This window comes from Hippichthys cyanospilos, chromosome 3 (genome assembly GCF_059441005.1).
Source record: "Hippichthys cyanospilos isolate Australia breed blue-spotted pipefish chromosome 3, RoL_Hcya_1.0, whole genome shotgun sequence".
Taxonomy (NCBI): domain Eukaryota; kingdom Metazoa; phylum Chordata; class Actinopteri; order Syngnathiformes; family Syngnathidae; genus Hippichthys; species Hippichthys cyanospilos.
This window is the reverse complement of record NC_142371.1, coordinates 1,151,891-1,167,839: the sequence shown is the minus strand read 5'-3', so window position 1 is coordinate 1,167,839 and position 15,949 is coordinate 1,151,891. Positions and strand designations below refer to the sequence as shown.

The following is a 15,949-nucleotide window of genomic DNA, read 5'->3' as shown; positions in this document are numbered from 1 at the left end:
TTTATAAAATAAACTAAAAATATACTTCACATAAGGTGGGTGGAGTAGCCCAAAATTTTACTCATGCTGTTACTTCAGTGTTATATGGCTAAAGTAAAAACTAGTCCTCCAGATGGTATTAGATTAGCAATAAATACCAATCAGTTTGAAAGAATAAGTATTTTGTGGTGAAGAAAATACTACTAAAACGGAGAAACTGATGAAAATCTTATTTATTCATAATCAAAACATGAATATCAGACAAAAATATAAAATAGCAATGTGCAAATTCGAATATCATCAAGGAATATCACTTTGGCAAAATCCATACAATTCAGAAACGACAACATGGACCCCAAAAGAACATATACTGTAAAAATTTAAACAGCCTGTTTTTTTGTGGTTAACAAATACAGTAAAGCAAAGATTTAATTTGTCAGAACAGTGTGTTATACAGTTCTGGACACTTTTAGCCGACAGATGGCAGTGCACAACTGCATTTATCTCTGGAAAAGTGAAAGAGAAGAAGAGAAGTTTCAACATCCGTGTCATATTGGCTGAAGGTATTGGAAAGAGCTTTTTGTATGTCTGTATTTTACCATCCTGTGTTTAACTCCTAAAGAAAGTTAATTTTTGAAATGTACATATTTGGTCATGATTATTTATATACATATATTGTGAAATAAGGTAAGTACAGTACTTTTATTATAAAGTTGGTTTGAAGTCAGCAAAAAATAAGTGTCATAGAAAATGCCGACAGAGTATTTAAATAGGGTATTTGTATGTAGCAGATTTCACTTATTTCCAGAACATAACTACCATGATGGAGTGTTTACTGTAATTGTGGACATGGTAAACTAGTGACTGGAAAGAAGGTAGCATTGGAGAACAGGTGGAAGAGGAAGCTTGTCCACTTGATTTTGCTTTTGTACTCCTAACTGGTGGCGAATGCGGAGTCCACACAAAGCCATCAGGGACGGGGGATCGCCTGAGAAGAAGAAAGAGAGTACATTCATAATCATCTCAAGTAATTTTCTAGCTTAAGCACAGAACCATAAATAAAAAACTCACGAGTTGCGCCGTTCAGATATCTGAGTTGTATGCAGGCTCCTCCTCTCACACTGCTGACGGCTGGGAAAAGCTCCATCCCGCGGGGGAGATTTTTGAATGCAACACCGAGGAAGTGTCCGTCGACGACAAATCCAAGTGTCCCAGCATCTGCATCCAAGACCATGAGGATGCGTTCAGGGATGGGAAAAGGTGCAACTGGCACCTCCTGACCTAATGGAAAAACCTCTGCAGCTTTAGTGCAACACATTCTCCTCTTTTCTGGGTACGCTCCCCGACTTTGTCTGTCATGCCAGAGTTGATTGCTTTGGAGTTCCCAGCCCCAGGACTGACAGTCTGCTCCCACCAGTACATTATAACCTGAGGCTTGCAGAGGGCAGCTCTTCCTGGAGATGCCTAAGACGGCGTGGCTTCCTCTGTGGCTGGGTTTCCACATCACCTCCCACACATGAAGCCCGTCCTTCACACCTTTTTCAGCCCTCACCGCGTCGCTGCTAAACTCAATGGGTAATCGCGTTGCTTCTTCCTGGCTGGCAGACAGCAGGAAGTGAGGAGAGCAATGGAGAGAGCTCCAGCGTGAGTGACTGTGTCCTGGAGGAGCTGAAGAGGAGTTCAAAACGACTTCCAGTCGAGATGACTTTGAGACGGCCAGAGAACAGAAAACAGAAGCATAGGAAGGAGAATGCTTCCTTGTCCTGCTATGCAGCCATGTTGAAAATGAAAGACCCATTGGGATGAATGGATCTGTTGAGTATTACCGCAGAAGAAGAAAGTCTTTATTATTGAACATAAGGTGGGACATTTTTTTCATGTTTCACTGTATTTTTGTCACCCCTCACCGATTTTATAATGGGAAACATTTGCAACGGGTGAAAAAATACATTGAGAGTCTATAAGAACGGTGATTAATCAACAACTAATTAACTCAAATTAATCAATAAATATATGTGGTAATATAAAATTGTACAGATAGTCAGACTTTTAGCCTCTTGACAGTAATTAGTCACAGATCTCTAGTGTTCATCATAAAAGCAAATTGATAAATAAAACTAAAATAAATCTTTTGCAACCACTTGCTTTTATTTTGAAAATAAAATCAAACTAACTTGGAACTGAATGTTTTTGTGCATTTTCTGCACTGTCAATTTCAGAACACACATCGTGCAACATACATCGTAGCATGGGGATTTCCCTGCAGGGTCCCAGGACCCAGAGGTCGTTCCATAAATCAATAGCATCCAGTTTTGCATTTAGCAGGATAAGCGGCTGTAGAAAATGAATGGATGGACAAGTCAGTAATAACAGTAAAGTCTTACTTGTTGTGATGGTGCCTTCCGTGCGTCCGAGGGCTGTCTGCCTCGTACGTTTGTGCTCGTGTCCATTTAATCACATACTCTTATCGGATTTATAGTGCGTATCCACACGGCCGTAACGTAAGCGCCGCCTGTGTTGTCGAATTGTTTTGACGACCTCCGTGACAGGCACGGCGCTGTCCATCACCCCGGACTCGTCTGACGCCAAATCACGCACTGCCCCAGCGGCGAGGACAAGACAGCCCAGACTGACGGACGGCGTTTTTTTTTTTCCTTTTCCTTTTTTATGGACAGTAAAATACACTATACGGCTTCTAACAACGTCTCAACACCGATATGCAATTTCGGATTGTCAAGCTAACGTGTTCTATAATGGACGTAGACGAAAATGGCGAAACACAGAAATAGGAGCAAACTTGGGCTTTTAACTAACAAGACGACAAAAATGAAATAGAATCCAAACCGACTCATTTTGTTCTCCCCAGATGCGCATGCGCAAACGTTTTTCTCCCTCTATATTTCCTTACATGCAGGATAGCGATAAGTAAAATATGAATGATATGTTTATAACATATAATTATATCAATTAGTTAAATAAACTTTGCTCTTTTTCCAGTTTTGACTTTTTATTTCCTAAATGCAACAAAACATACGCGTAAGAATAACCGTGACCATCAGAAAAAAGGCATGTAAAAATAACAAACAAATACAGGTAAATGTATAATTGTTGTATCAAACCTCTACCAAATGCTACTAACTACTACACATGCAACCTTTAAAGACATCAGGTGTCAAAGTTATGTCCTCGAGGGCCGGTATTTTTGTCTCCCAAACACATCTGATTCAAATTATTAGGATTTTTTTGAAAGTCCTGCAGAGCTGATTAGCTATTCATTTGAGTCAGGTGTTTTGGGGAGATATGTCTGGAAAACGCTGACTCCGGCCCCCTAGGACCAGAGCTGAACACGTGCTTAAGAGAGAACCACCGTTAGGAAATCTCTGACTTAAAAAAGATATGCATTTTAATCATCAACATGGAATCACAAACCAGTCGCCACATAGCGTCCTCTGACTCCCCAAAACACTCCAGAAGCAACTCCAAATAATGCCACAGTCAGGCCTATGGCACAAAAAACATCTGGTCCAAAACTGGGATGGTTGAACTCTATTTCTGGAATGTTAAAGGACACAGTTAACATTGTAATTGCTCTGATGTGTGCAATTTTTATAATAATATTTACCCAAGAACTTTGTTTTCGGTCTGTCCAAAGCTGAGTGCTCCACAGTGCAGCCGTACCTGTCCTCTTCCTTTGGCATAAATGTCAGTGTCGACAACTGGTGAAATGTGACATCCTCGTTGAAGTAATATCGACTGTGGGATACCCCCTCTGAAACCTCAATGCTGTTTTTGGTCCAATGAATTTGGATTTCGGGTGGGTAGAAATGATCCACAAAGCAGATCAAAGTGTTTTCTTGACCCATCTGAAGCTCCTCTGCAAGGTAGATAATGCTCTCTGGTGGGTCTGGAGGGGGCATAGCGGAAAAGTCAATTGGCACAATTTAATGTAGGGTTATTATAGTTCAAGAAACACTAGTGCTCATAAACCTTTCAAGTCAACAATACAATAATTTCATAACTCTTCTAGTTGAATGGAACTTTTGTCATGGTGTGAGGAGGTCTGTTATCACATTTATTGGCATTAAGCTATCAGAAAATTGCAAGGTATTAGATTAGCAATAAATAGCAATCAGTTTGATAGTTCGCAGAACCACAGCGACACAACCAACCATGTAACCATCTCAAAATTATGATGTGCTTAAATATTTACAATATTCTTCACAAAGTCCTTGGAAAGTGAAACTTAATTCAGTCCAAATTCAGGCAAACGGAGCTCAGGCTTTCACGTCTTCTGAGTAGTTTTCGATTACTCAAACTATTGTGGCTTTTATCAATACGTTGCCGCCATTTCCAACAAAACTTCATCTTTCTTAAGTGTTGAATTAATCAAAAGGGAAGATAGAATGAAAATCAAAACGGCTTCTAAATGCCAAACTGCGTCACTTTTTTAATCAAAGGTATTGAAAAAAGAAATAACCGTGTAAAGGTTCACAAAAATATTACTTTTATACTTCTACATTTAAGGCACCTGTAGTACTTTGTTTGTGTGGGTTTTCTCCGGGTATGCCAGTTTACAGTATGTTGGAACAACCGAAAATTACCTAAATGCCCAAAAGTGTGAATGAAAGAATGCTTGTTTATGCTCCAACCAAATCCGATGTGAAGCCAGCATAACTTGATTTTTACTTAGTGAAGAAAAAACTGAAGGTAGAAAGAGCCACACCAAGTGGCAAACCAAGGTTCCAACATGGAATTCATGCAAACATTGACAGCACAAATACTTTGAAGTCCTCAATTGAACTGTATTCGAGGTGTAAAGTCTAAAAACTCTTCTCTTCAACCACATGAGGTTGTTTCTTTATAATGGCAAAATCTCTGCCACGATTCAACAATTAAACTTAACTCAATGTAGAAGTTTAAAAAATGCTTTACCTTTTATGTCCTCTAGATGTTTGACATCTCTTTCTGCAAACATCAACATCCTCTGGCACAATACGACATTTCTGGTTGCTCTTTTGTATGTAATTAAATGTGGCAACAAACTTAGATCCAAACCAATAAATTTGGGAACAGTGTATGCGATTTCTTGCTGGATAAAATCAGCATATGCCATCTCATTCGCGTTATCTGTCCACACTTGAAAATCCGTGTTGGCAGAACAGGACAGGGAGATCCCTGTTTTGAGAACATCTGAAACATAGCAAATGCTGTGTCAAATCTTTTCAGAAGAACATTCTATCATTCAAACTAAGATATCACATGAAAATGTGTCAATGTAATACTTACACTGTGAGCACGCGTCGAGGCAGTTGAGTATTAGGATTATGAAAGTGGAGAGCTTCACATTTTAACTGCAAATTACCTTCAACTCATGATGAATAGAAACATGAAAGTCAATAAAACTTCACAGCAAATGTACAGTAAGCATGATTACTTCCATGTTGGTAAGCTTGAAAATCAGGTTTCTTAGCCAACTTTCGTTTCCATAAGAGGAACAGATTTAATGAATGTATGAATTTAAAATGCAACTTTAACGCCTAAATCTATTTGGTAAAAGTTTTACCAAAATTATTTTAATTGAAGGATCCAGTCAAGTGTACAACAATTAACGGTTGAACAGTGTAAATTATTATGCGTTAAACACATCAGTGATTTTTGCTATTGCTTTGGTTTTAGTTGAATGATCAGAATCACTATCAGGCTCCTTGCATTGCTGGTTAATGTCTTCCCCATGTCTTTAATTCATGGGTGGCACAGAAAAATGAATGTAAAACTGTATGAAAAAAAAAAAAAAAAAAAAAAATATATATATATATATATATATATATATATATATATATATATATATATATATATATATATATATATATATATATAGATAGATAGATAGATAGATAGATAGATAGATAGATATATTTATATTTATAGATATATACATGACATAGAAAAGACCAGAGGGAAAATTGAAATCAGTTTTATTTACTTTAGTTAATTTTGGTCATATTTATTATTCATTTGACTTTTCATGGTGCAGATGAGTCTCTGTCTCCTCTAATTCCCCTGACTGCTGGTCCCTGCTGTCCCCTGTTGTTGACATGCTCTCTTGCACTGGAAATAAAAAATAAATAAAACATAGCACACATACACTCAGCTGGTATACCATATCATGTACAATGGTTCACAAACATAACTAGTCAAGTTTTACAAAGCACAAAGTAATTTTTGATGAAAAAAAAAACCAAACAAACCTCAAAAAAACCTTTTTTACCATCCGTGTCTGATATATTAAACTTCGGAACTACATTTGTGGTAGTAGGCGTATTTTATTCAGCAATTCCAGATAGATCGTTTACCATAATCTGTTTTATTTCTTTGGGCTCGTCTGCTGCAGTATTGTGTCACTAACGTCTCACGACAATCTGCATAAACTTAAGAAAATAAAGGCATACAATGGTTTGCAGAGGAGTCAAAAAAATAATTAAGTTCTAAATTGATTCATTTTTCAATAGGAATTGCTCTTAATTTGAAAAAAAGTAATGTAATGTCACACTGCATTTCAAAATAATCAAATTAGACTTGATAATAAGTGCCATTATGTACTCTTAGTAGCACGTGTACTCCCTATTTAGAACCATTGAAATTATTTGCTGTTAAAAAAATGTGAATTCATTCGATATAGCTACTCTAAATTTCCTGTAAAATGTACCTTATACAGCAAACAAGTTTGAAACATCAGTTTCCAGGAAGTCCAAAAGAAGAAAAAAATGTATGTAGTGACAACAAATAAGAACTGGAATCAAATGAAGTACCTTTTTTTTCATCCTAATCTGCATGAATCTCTTACCAGGCGCATTCCTTTTGTAGGAAATCAGACCAACAGATAAAGAAACCAGACCCACTATCAGCCCCATCGTTCCCAAAATGATCTTATTTCTCACGGACTCCGACATGGGCTCTGAAAATACAAGTACAGTACTGGCATAACACGTTGACTTAAAAACTAGGGTTATTTGTTGAAGGTGAAGCATTCAGGTTGATCCTATTGAGGTCAACTGTGTTTTCTATGTCATGTAATGAGGTGTAAAATAATGTTGTCACACATTGTCATTTAGGTTGCATTCTCAGTTTAAAAATCTTGAATGTGTTGACAAATGCATTCAATGTGTGTGTGTGTATATGTTTGTTTGTGTCGCATGTCGAGCATCACAACATTATACAAAGCATTTTCATTATGAATTCATAATTTTCAGTTTTCAAAACACAAAACATTTTATTATCATAATTAATACAAGAGTTACATGTACATACCCCAGTCATAAATCCTTGGCTTCTGAAAGGCGGCATGCTCCACAATACAGCTGATTTTGTCCCCATATGTTGGTATGTACTGCAAGTGTGAGTGCCTCTGATAAAGCCAGTTGCCATTGGGTAGTGACTCAGTGGTCTTAACACCAAATGTAATCTTTTTGCCATTCTTAAACCAGGTCACCAAAATATCCTTTGGATAAAAGTTGTACGCACTGCAGATAAGGGAAGCTGGATGCTTGCTGTCCGCTGCTGCTAATTGCAGTCGGACTTTTGGCTCAACTGTGAATTAGCAAAGAACATCACAAGTGACAATGAAAGTATGTTTAAATATAAAACAGTGTCATAATTAAATAACGTTGAAATATAGAACTCTGCCATATTGCATGGAAACATGTTATTATACATCTCGTTATTATACATCTTCTCCCATGAAGACCAAAAAACATGAGTGTGACCGCAGAAGTTACCAGATTCTAAGAAAGGGCTTTGTTATCATGTGAAAATTTAAAAAAACATGGCTGAGAAGTCATTATTTAACCTCCCATCCACAGTCATAGTTTCATAAAATTAAATCCATTCATACAATTATCAAGACCCTTGCTTAACACTTTCATAATGCAATGTGTAAAATTCAGATTTTTGCATCATTACTCATTCATTTGAATAAGCGATAATCAACTGCAAGATACAAAAGTGTCGGTGGCAAGTGATCAATCACTCTGCTTGTCACGTCGCAATTACTTTTATTTAATGTCAGATATAATATATCACCTTTCTTTGCTAAGGCATCATATGCATGTCTGATCCATGACTTGCATTCTTGTAAACTTTCCTTTATGCCATGTGAATAAAAGCCTGTGTTAAGAATGTCCGCAAATTTCCCTGCTTGTTTTGTGTAGCCAATAACCTTTCCCAAGGTGCTGTTGAATTGAAGGTAAAGCATCTTTTTAAAGTAGGATTTATCCACAACAACTGCATCATGACCATCTTTTGCAGTTCCCTCGCAGTGAACCTGATTATGCATATACTGGGCATCTGTAACAAAAAAAAAAAAAAGATTTTGTCTTTTAAAAAAAAATCACCAATACAATGAAGATGCCAATCTTCATCAATTAATTAGTTGGAAAAAAAAACATCTGTAATTTGTCAAGACAAACATTGTGATGATATGAAATACAATATGTGCAATTAATTTACCAATGTTTTTTGACTTAAAAGACATAACATCTTTAGTATTGGCTTTGGATTTCAAGTTAGATATGTCATTGTTAATTTTTAGAGTTAATGATTAAAAAAACAAATTCTCAGTGTTTTACCAATGTTGTGGTCCCTTTATTTCTAAACACAAAAATATATAGTGTATTAAAAATGCACTCACCTGCATTGAAAATTACCAGACAAACACACAGTGATGAGAAAATATGCATGCTGCCAACGGAAAGAAAAGTGAAAGTGAAGTCCCAAGAGTCTAAAGTTGACAGTTTAAGGCGTGGTAATTCAGCAAACTGATTCATGCTGACGTTTCTCGTGATGTTGACCCTATTTGTGGAAAAGACCAATTTTCTACACAAGTGAAAAAAAACTCACACCAAACCAGTTGCACTAGCTTTCATATAGTAGTATGCTTTTTTTTCCGCCGTGAAGACTACAGCTATACTTGTTAGCTGTGTAACCAAAACGAATACCAGAGTGCCAATAGAACAGGCTTGCCCAAACTTTTGGCCCGAGATCTACTTTTCCAACAGCCCAGCTCCTGCCATCTACCGGAGCGGTGTGTGTGTGTGTGTGTGTGTGTGTGTCTGTGTGTTTGTGATTACCACTGATGCAAATATGTAAAAATACATGAATTAATATCTCCATTTTTGGCAGTTATATCACCAAACAATGTTTAGTAATATTACAGGTTCATAAAACACTATGAATGAAAATACACACCTGGGCTGTGTCACTCACATGTTCAGATTTGTCCAACTGCAGTCAGAGACAGAGTCTGACTCGCTGAGCTTATTTACGATTGACGTACTCATTGCTTCACCTTTCAGGCAGGGAAGATGTCATGCGATCGACTATCAATAGCCAGGCGGGCCACTGGTCGATTGCGATCGACACAATGGTCACCCATGCAACAGAACTAATATCTAAATACTGACTGGTGTAAGAAGCAGAAAACAAACAGCACTATTAAGTATTAAAGTGGGGAAACTATGCAAACATTTATGAGAAGAGGTCTAATACTTCCCCAAAGCAGTGAATAGCAAATGTAGTGCTAGGGGAACCTGTTCAAATGAGACATTATTCTGCATGGTGAGAGGGAAATAGGGTGAGAGGGATGCATTTTCCTTCCTCCACGCCAATCATGGGACTACACATGCATGCTGCACGCACGGCTGGTAACATTAATCAGGTTATTAGCGAATTTTCAGAGTATAATGATGCCAGTGGATCTGATCCTTTGCATTCCTGGATCTGATCCTTTGGATTTGACTTGAATACGAAAATCAAGATGACATCGCGCCAAGCGATTATGCAGAGTCACTCGATCTGTCAGTCATCTGCTCCCCCTATAGTCATGCAATCATACGTTGTTTTGACAATTCAGTACATCAAAAACTGATCGTTTGCAACGTGATTGTCCAATTTAGTCATAAATTATTTTATGAAATTTGACTCACAGGCTTACGGCCGTAACTTGAAATCTAATGACCTGCAACTCCAAATCCCACATATTGTCTGAAAATCATTATATTAATTATCAATTGGTTTGTCACGATGCTTTATGAGAGATTAACTGCCACGTAACCACAACAATAGATAATCAAACAATAAATAATATAAAAATCGTATTTGTAGTTAATCGTTATTTCATAACAGATATGGGGATCTGGATGGGTCGGCAGTGTTCGCTTGTGCATCATCTGGTCAATCAGGAGGTCGAACCTCAGATACAAGAAGAGCTGTGTGGTTTTCGCCCCGGCCGTGGAAGTGTGGACCATTTCTACACCCTGGGCAGGATGCTCAAGGGTTCAAGAAGTTGGCCCATCCAGTATTCATTTTTATGGACTTGGAGAAGGCGTTCAACTGTGTCCCTTGGGGAGTTTTGTTGCTTCGGGAGTACAGGGTACTAAACCCCTTGACACTGGCCGTTCGGTCCCTGTAGCACCTATGTCAGAGTTTGGTCCGGATTCTCAGCAGTAAGTCGTATCCGTTTCCATTGGGGGTTGGACTGTGATTAAACCATTCCATACCTTTCATGTTGTTTTTATTTAAGGCATACAGAAAATACTCTTATGGTTGAAAATGGAAACATGTAAATATCATACCAAACCTCTGTTACATCTCATGCAACCCTGAGTGGACACCACTAGTGGAGAATCTCTGCTTTTATTTATCAATATGGAAGCTATAATTACAAAACAGGGGTCACATGGCGCCCTTTGACTGCCCAAAAAACTCCAGATGCAACTCCAAAGAAGGCCACAGTCAGGCCAATGCCACAGAAAACATCTGGTCCAATGCCTGGGTGACTGAACTCCACTTCTGTTACATTGAAAGAGGCAACAATTTTTTTTTTATTGCACAAGCATTTGTTGTTTTCATATTAACAACTAAAACAAATGAAAATATTTACCCCAAAAGTTTGTTTGTGGCCTGTCCAAGGCTGAGTGCTCCACAATGCATCCATAAATATCCCCTTCCTTTGGTGTGAATGTCAGTGTTGACAAATGGTGATGTGTGGCATCCTCATTTTGATGATATCGACCAAGAGTCACCCCTTCGAATATCTCAACTCCGTTTTTAGTCCAGTGAACTTGGATCTTGGGTGGAAAAAAATGATCAACAAAGCAGATCAAGGTGTTTTCCTGATTTATCTGAAGCTCGTCTGCAAGGTAGATAGCGCATTCTGGAGGATCTGGATGGGGCAGAGTGGAAAAGGCATAATCACTGGGTACACATTATATGTAGTACTCCATAAGGTTATTAGTTAATGCAACAGGAATGAACATGTCAACTATAAATTATTTTCATAACTTTCCCGATGAAAAAAATCGATCTGAAGAGGGCAGAGAATCTGAGACTTACAATAATGCTATAAGCGTCTAAAAGGCTTCTCTTCAAATACCGTAAGTCTCTTTGTTTCTTTTACTGCAATTTGGGTGAATTCTACAAAAATGCGATTTTAGGTCTACCCCTGATTTTAGTGGTTACATAAATTATAGCTTTGCAATTAAAACACACTTCTTTTAGGCATTTCTACATCATATATCGAGTAACATACTGTTGCGGTTTGAAGGGGAGCAATGCAAATTGATGCTAATACTGAAAATGATGTTGCAATAATAAAATGATTTGAAGTTTCTATCCCTAATTTTTTGGACACAGCTGAATATTAAGTTGTCTTAATGTCATCATTTCAATGTATGGGTATAAATGGCAGACGTACTTTTCTTCGTCCTCGTCATTTGTTCAAACATTCTCATTACTTGTGTTTCATTTCAAATGAACTGTAGTGCTCTTAATGTCTAATGTGTAAATTGTTTTAAAGATAACTGTAGGAATATACTGTAGATGTTGAAAAAAAAGTAGTTTACCTTGTATGAAGGTTGGAATTTCAACATCATTTTTAATGACATTTAAAAGCCTCTGGCAGTTTTTGATGTTCACCTTTGCCCCCTTGTATGAAACTAGGTTGTCTGCCACAACGCGTGGATCATACATGATAAAGTTGGGAATCGTGTAAACAATCTCCTGCCGAGAAAAATCCACATATGCAATCTCATTGCCATTGTCTGCCATAACTTCAGAATAAGTGTCGGCAGAACAGGACAGGGACAACCAGGTTTTCAGAGGAACTGTAATACAACAAGAGCTAGAGTCAAATCACTTCTTAAAAGAACATGCCACCATTCTTGTATGGATGTCACATGAAAACGTATTAATTTAATTCTTACCTTGTGAATAAATGCAGAGACATTTCATTATCAGAAAGATGCAAGTGAAAATCTTCATATTTAAGCTGCAGATCATCAACTCATTGATCGGTCATGACTGAAATGAAAATGAAAGACTTCACTGTGAGCATGGCTTCTTCCGTGTAATGACTGTAACCTTGCAAAACAGGTTTTAATCTATCTGCAGACATTACCTCAGATTTAATGGCTGAATGAATTTAAACTGGAACTTAAAGACCTTAAATATACATACATTCTTCAAAGTGAAACGTTTGTACTTTGTCTTGTTTGAACGAGTGAGTTCTTAATGTTATAAAAAAAAAAATCATTCACCATAAATGTTTGTTGCTTTGGTTATACCTGGAAAGCCCGTGTTATTCTTTATAGATGTCTCTGGAAGATGTGCTTGTGTGACCGTACATACTGTACATACTGTACATACTGTATATACCTGTATTTTCATGCTTCAATTGTACTCACAAAGACATGATGCTCTTTCAAATGAGTTAACAAGTTTGTCTCTAGCTATAACATCCCCTTTCTCAAAACTGGCCAAATGCACCTACTATTCTAGACTTTTTTTTTTCATTTTTTTGTCCATAATAGGACATATATAAATGATATAATAGATTTTATGTTAAATATCAGTTGACTGTACTGCCTGAAGCCCGCAGGCACCAGCAAGCCTGCGACCCTTGTGAGAATAAGAGGCTTCAGAAAATGGATGGATGGATGGATCCGTTGATTGTTTGCATGGTATTATTTGAAACATGCATACGGGTTAGAAATGTAGGATGCTTTGATTACAGAATTCGGTGCTGACTCCCACCATGCTAACTACTATTTTATCTAGCCTCGAGGCTGATGTTAGACAAAGGTAGGCAACCATTCTGTCAACCATTCTGTGTCATTAATGAAACGGTATTGGTTTGATTTCCACTTGTCTTCACTCAGTGAGAGATTAATAGAATTTGTAGAGATCGGAGCGTTATCTTAGCACATCTGAGGAGATTCATAACATAGTAGATGTTATCGGAGTACTGTTGTATCGAAAAAGAACCTAAATGATTAAACAAGAAGTGGTCTACTTGCAATTCAATTTCAAGCTAAGCTTGTCTTCCCGATACGGACCTTGACAAGGGAGACAGTCAAATCCTGATCACTTGATTGAAAACTACACGTATCTTCATATGCAAGCCTTCTCAAGTAGGTAAGCTGTCATTTTAAGATGTCTTCTTAGCTCATTTCTGAGTCCAGTTTTTGAGTCTACCGTTCCATGTCTCATTTCTTACTCACTGAGATTACTTTGATTTTTTGTGTACAATGTCTTTCTACTTTTCCACTCCGGTGTCCTAACTGCTTCTTTGTCCAAACCTTTGCTCACATGATGGCAACAAATCCAACAGTTTTGACTGAATGAATGAATTCATACCTATAAATTCAAATAGAATATCATTACAAAACAAAGCCCACACAACTAATATTGAATAACATTTTATTTAACCACTTTTATTTTTGTCTCTTTCTTTTTTACTCTTCATGTTGGAGGTGAGTCGATGTCTCCCTGCCATCCCCTGACTGCATTGCAATTGTTGAGGCTCTCTCTAGGCCTGGCAAGATGAAACACGCAACATCGTTCAACTACTCAGATGGCTGCACACTGTACAGTATCATGTAATAGTTTTCTGTAGAAAATCTGAAAAACTTGGCACCTACCTGACACATTTCTTCTGTAGCAAATCAAGCCAGCAGATAAAGAAACCACACCCACGATGAGCCCCATTGATCCCAATATGATTTTATTCCTCACAGACTCCTGCATGGGCTCTGAAATTATCATCTTAGCACATTATTGACATAAATGACGAAGTAGGTTATATATTGAAACTGAACCACTAACGTTGATTCAATTGTGGTCAAAGTGGCTAAAATAATATATGATTTAACAAAAAAAAATTGCTTTGATTTCAAAATCGCCAGGGCATCAAATCAAAAGCATTTTTTTTTTTTTACAATTTTCCACTTGTGGCAATCAGCCTGTCTTTATCTAAGGTCTTTCAGTCAAACTTTGCCATCAAATAAATTCCATTTGCAAGCATTTAGGAATTCACACGAGGTGCCGTTTTGAACCTCTGCCTGTTTTGACAATTTACATTAATTTATAACCACTTGTGTTTTTTATGCTTTTTGTTGGATGTTTCTATATCATTGGCAGTAATCGGGTCAAAATTGACACCGAGTGGCTAGTCAATACTTACACTTGGAGGAACGTCACCTGTCTACGTACCCCAGTCATAAATCCTCGGCCTCTCGAAGCTGGCATGCTCCACCATACAACTGATTGTGTCCCTGTGCGTCGGCGTGTACTGCAAGTGTGAGTGCCTCTGATACAGCCAATTGCCATCGGGTAGTGACTCAGTGGTTGTCACATCAGACGTAATGTGTTTGCCGTTCTTGAGCCACGTCACCAAGATATCCTTTGGATAGAAGTTGTACGCACTGCAGACGAGGGTAGCTTGAGAGTTACTGTCCGCCGCCGTCTTGGCTAATTGCAGCCGGACTTTTGGCTCAACTGCAATTTTGCGAAAAACACGACACGTGACAAAGAAATCTTATTGAACTGAGATGTATCAGGACATGTGGAGAGAAGGAAGTCAAAATAAGATAGTCTTCCCTTTGCAAAAAGCACAAAGCAAAAAAACCCAACAACATTTAGAGGGGAAATAATGCATCTAGTTCAACCCTTGATTGATTACGATTGATTTTGTATGCCCCAAAGCTTTCTAAAGGTTAAAACATCACCTTTCTGTGACAAGGCATCATATGCACTTGTGATCCATTTCTTGCATCGGCGTAGTATTTTTTTTGCTTCTTCTGAATGCATATTTTTCACAATTTCCGCTAATTCCCTTGCTCTGTGTGTGTAGCCAATAATGTCTTCTGAAGTACTGTTGAATTGGAGATAAAGCATCTTGTTTAAGTACACTTTCTCCACAGTAACCGCATCATCATTGGAGGTCCCCTTGCATTCAACCTGCCCATAGGCATATTGAGCATCTGTAACATTGAAAGTAATAAATCAGCGCCGTGAAAGAAAAATACATACATACTCTATTTGGAAATTACCGATATGTTATTATATAATAAAACATTTTGAACATTAAATATTTGATCTTTTAAGTAATATCCCAATGTTTTGAAATTGGGAACATAAAAATGTTAATATTCCCCATTGTTTTCCACTTAGATCTGAACCTCTTTTTTAAAGTTTGTAATTAGATTCACTAGTGTTGTAACAATAATGTGGCCCTTTAGTTCTGAACACACATAATTCCATAGTCTATTTAAAATGCACTCACCTGCATGAAAAAACAACGACGAGAGAATGATGATGAGAGTACGCATCGCGACAACCGTAAAAAACAAACCAACAGTTAGGATGAAGTTTATACTGATACTCCCATGCTCTGTTGGACGTCACTAAAAAAAAAAGCCCACTGAACCAGTTTTGCTTGCTTAAACAATTCTCTTACAGTAGCCACACTCCTCCTCCAAAAATAATATCACCGACCCTAAATTCTTAACTTTTGCTGGTATTTGTAAAACAGTTATGTCAATAATAAATGTAAAACAAAACGTTCCTAAATTAAAGCCTCTGAAACTAACTTCAATCTTGCAGAAGAATGCCTCTCTTGTGAATGTTTCCCTGTGCC

At 37.5% G+C, this 15,949-nt stretch overlaps 5 protein-coding genes across 10 annotated transcripts; all 5 read right to left on the bottom strand.

Moving 5' to 3' along the window:
• Positions 1-194: 194 nt before the first annotated feature.
• Positions 195-2,829, bottom strand: LOC148425341 (SPRY domain-containing SOCS box protein 2-like). The gene is made up of 3 exons (XM_088410918.1): positions 2,364-2,829; positions 1,051-1,791; positions 195-967 (listed from the first exon to the last, which is right to left on the bottom strand). Exons 2-3 carry the CDS (start codon positions 1,775-1,777, stop codon positions 837-839), a joined length of 858 nt encoding a protein of 285 aa, XP_088267044.1. The 5' UTR covers positions 1,778-1,791; positions 2,364-2,829; the 3' UTR covers positions 195-836.
• A 294-nt stretch (positions 2,830-3,123) lies between these two features.
• On the bottom strand, positions 3,124-5,348 carry LOC148425340 (rano class II histocompatibility antigen, B alpha chain-like). 2 transcript variants are annotated; one of them, XM_088410979.1, is made up of 4 exons: positions 5,266-5,348; positions 4,912-5,169; positions 3,602-3,883; positions 3,124-3,531 (listed from the first exon to the last, which is right to left on the bottom strand). In XM_088410979.1, the coding sequence occupies exons 2-4, from the start codon at positions 5,090-5,092 to the stop codon at positions 3,401-3,403; spliced, it is 594 nt and encodes a 197-aa protein (XP_088267105.1). In that variant the 5' UTR covers positions 5,093-5,169; positions 5,266-5,348; the 3' UTR covers positions 3,124-3,400. The 2 variants fall into 2 exon arrangements, with proteins under 2 accessions (XP_088267105.1, XP_088267106.1); XM_088410980.1 differs by having other exon boundaries at positions 4,912-5,308.
• A 588-nt stretch (positions 5,349-5,936) lies between these two features.
• LOC148425339 (rano class II histocompatibility antigen, A beta chain-like) lies at positions 5,937-9,447 on the bottom strand. 5 transcript variants are annotated; one of them, XM_088410956.1, is made up of 5 exons: positions 9,223-9,447; positions 8,666-8,715; positions 8,059-8,322; positions 7,288-7,566; positions 5,937-6,934 (listed from the first exon to the last, which is right to left on the bottom strand). In XM_088410956.1, the coding sequence occupies exons 2-5, from the start codon at positions 8,712-8,714 to the stop codon at positions 6,687-6,689; spliced, it is 840 nt and encodes a 279-aa protein (XP_088267082.1). In that variant the 5' UTR covers position 8,715; positions 9,223-9,447; the 3' UTR covers positions 5,937-6,686. The 5 variants fall into 5 exon arrangements, with proteins under 5 accessions (XP_088267082.1, XP_088267081.1, XP_088267083.1 ...); XM_088410955.1 differs by lacking the exon at positions 9,223-9,447 and having other exon boundaries at positions 5,937-6,087; positions 6,824-6,934; positions 8,666-9,180; XM_088410957.1 differs by lacking the exon at positions 8,666-8,715.
• A 1,082-nt stretch (positions 9,448-10,529) lies between these two features.
• Positions 10,530-12,572, bottom strand: LOC148425338 (H-2 class II histocompatibility antigen, A-U alpha chain-like). Its single transcript, XM_088409682.1, has 4 exons — positions 12,237-12,572; positions 11,877-12,137; positions 10,916-11,197; positions 10,530-10,824 (listed from the first exon to the last, which is right to left on the bottom strand). The coding sequence occupies exons 1-4, from the start codon at positions 12,310-12,312 to the stop codon at positions 10,694-10,696; spliced, it is 750 nt and encodes a 249-aa protein (XP_088265808.1). The 5' UTR covers positions 12,313-12,572; the 3' UTR covers positions 10,530-10,693.
• Positions 12,573-13,729: 1,157 nt separating this feature from the next.
• Positions 13,730-15,914, bottom strand: LOC148425337 (rano class II histocompatibility antigen, A beta chain-like). Its single transcript, XM_088409681.1, has 5 exons — positions 15,596-15,914; positions 15,039-15,293; positions 14,524-14,808; positions 13,953-14,063; positions 13,730-13,846 (listed from the first exon to the last, which is right to left on the bottom strand). Exons 1-5 carry the CDS (start codon positions 15,639-15,641, stop codon positions 13,767-13,769), a joined length of 777 nt encoding a protein of 258 aa, XP_088265807.1. The 5' UTR covers positions 15,642-15,914; the 3' UTR covers positions 13,730-13,766.
• Between the last annotated feature and the right edge of the window lie 35 nt (positions 15,915-15,949).

Bases quoted from the DNA above. Each gene is read 5' to 3' on its own strand.
- LOC148425341 (XM_088410918.1), bottom strand. From the start codon at position 1,777: ATGGGTCTTTCATTTTCAACATGGCTGCATAGCAGGACAAGGAAGCAT. The intron at 968-1,050 runs GTGAGTTTTTTA...TCTTCTTCTCAG, and splicing joins ATATCTGAACGGCGCAACTC to GCGATCCCCCGTCCCTGATG.
- LOC148425340 (XM_088410979.1), bottom strand. From the start codon at position 5,092: ATGGCATATGCTGATTTTATCCAGCAAGAAATCGCATACACTGTTCCC. The intron at 3,884-4,911 runs GTAAAGCATTTT...TGCCCCCTCCAG, and splicing joins ACATCTAGAGGACATAAAAG to ACCCACCAGAGAGCATTATC. The intron at 3,532-3,601 runs GTAAATATTATT...TTAACATTCCAG, and splicing joins ACCGAAAACAAAGTTCTTGG to AAATAGAGTTCAACCATCCC.
- LOC148425339 (XM_088410954.1), bottom strand. From the start codon at position 8,801: ATGAATCAGTTTGCTGAATTACCACGCCTTAAACTGTCAACTTTAGAC. The intron at 8,323-8,665 runs GTGAGTGCATTT...TTTTTGTTACAG, and splicing joins TCTGGTAATTTTCAATGCAG to ATGCCCAGTATATGCATAAT. The intron at 7,567-8,058 runs GTGATATATTAT...GCTAATTCACAG, and splicing joins TGATGCCTTAGCAAAGAAAG to TTGAGCCAAAAGTCCGACTG.
- LOC148425338 (XM_088409682.1), bottom strand. From the start codon at position 12,312: ATGATCTGCAGCTTAAATATGAAGATTTTCACTTGCATCTTTCTGATA. The intron at 11,198-11,876 runs GTAAACTACTTT...TGCCCCATCCAG, and splicing joins AATTCCAACCTTCATACAAG to ATCCTCCAGAATGCGCTATC. The intron at 10,825-10,915 runs GTAAATATTTTC...TCAATGTAACAG, and splicing joins GCCACAAACAAACTTTTGGG to AAGTGGAGTTCAGTCACCCA.
- LOC148425337 (XM_088409681.1), bottom strand. From the start codon at position 15,641: ATGCGTACTCTCATCATCATTCTCTCGTCGTTGTTTTTTCATGCAG. The intron at 14,809-15,038 runs GTGATGTTTTAA...GCAAAATTGCAG, and splicing joins TGATGCCTTGTCACAGAAAG to TTGAGCCAAAAGTCCGGCTG. The intron at 13,847-13,952 runs GTAGGTGCCAAG...TCATCTTGCCAG, and splicing joins CTACAGAAGAAATGTGTCAG to GCCTAGAGAGAGCCTCAACA.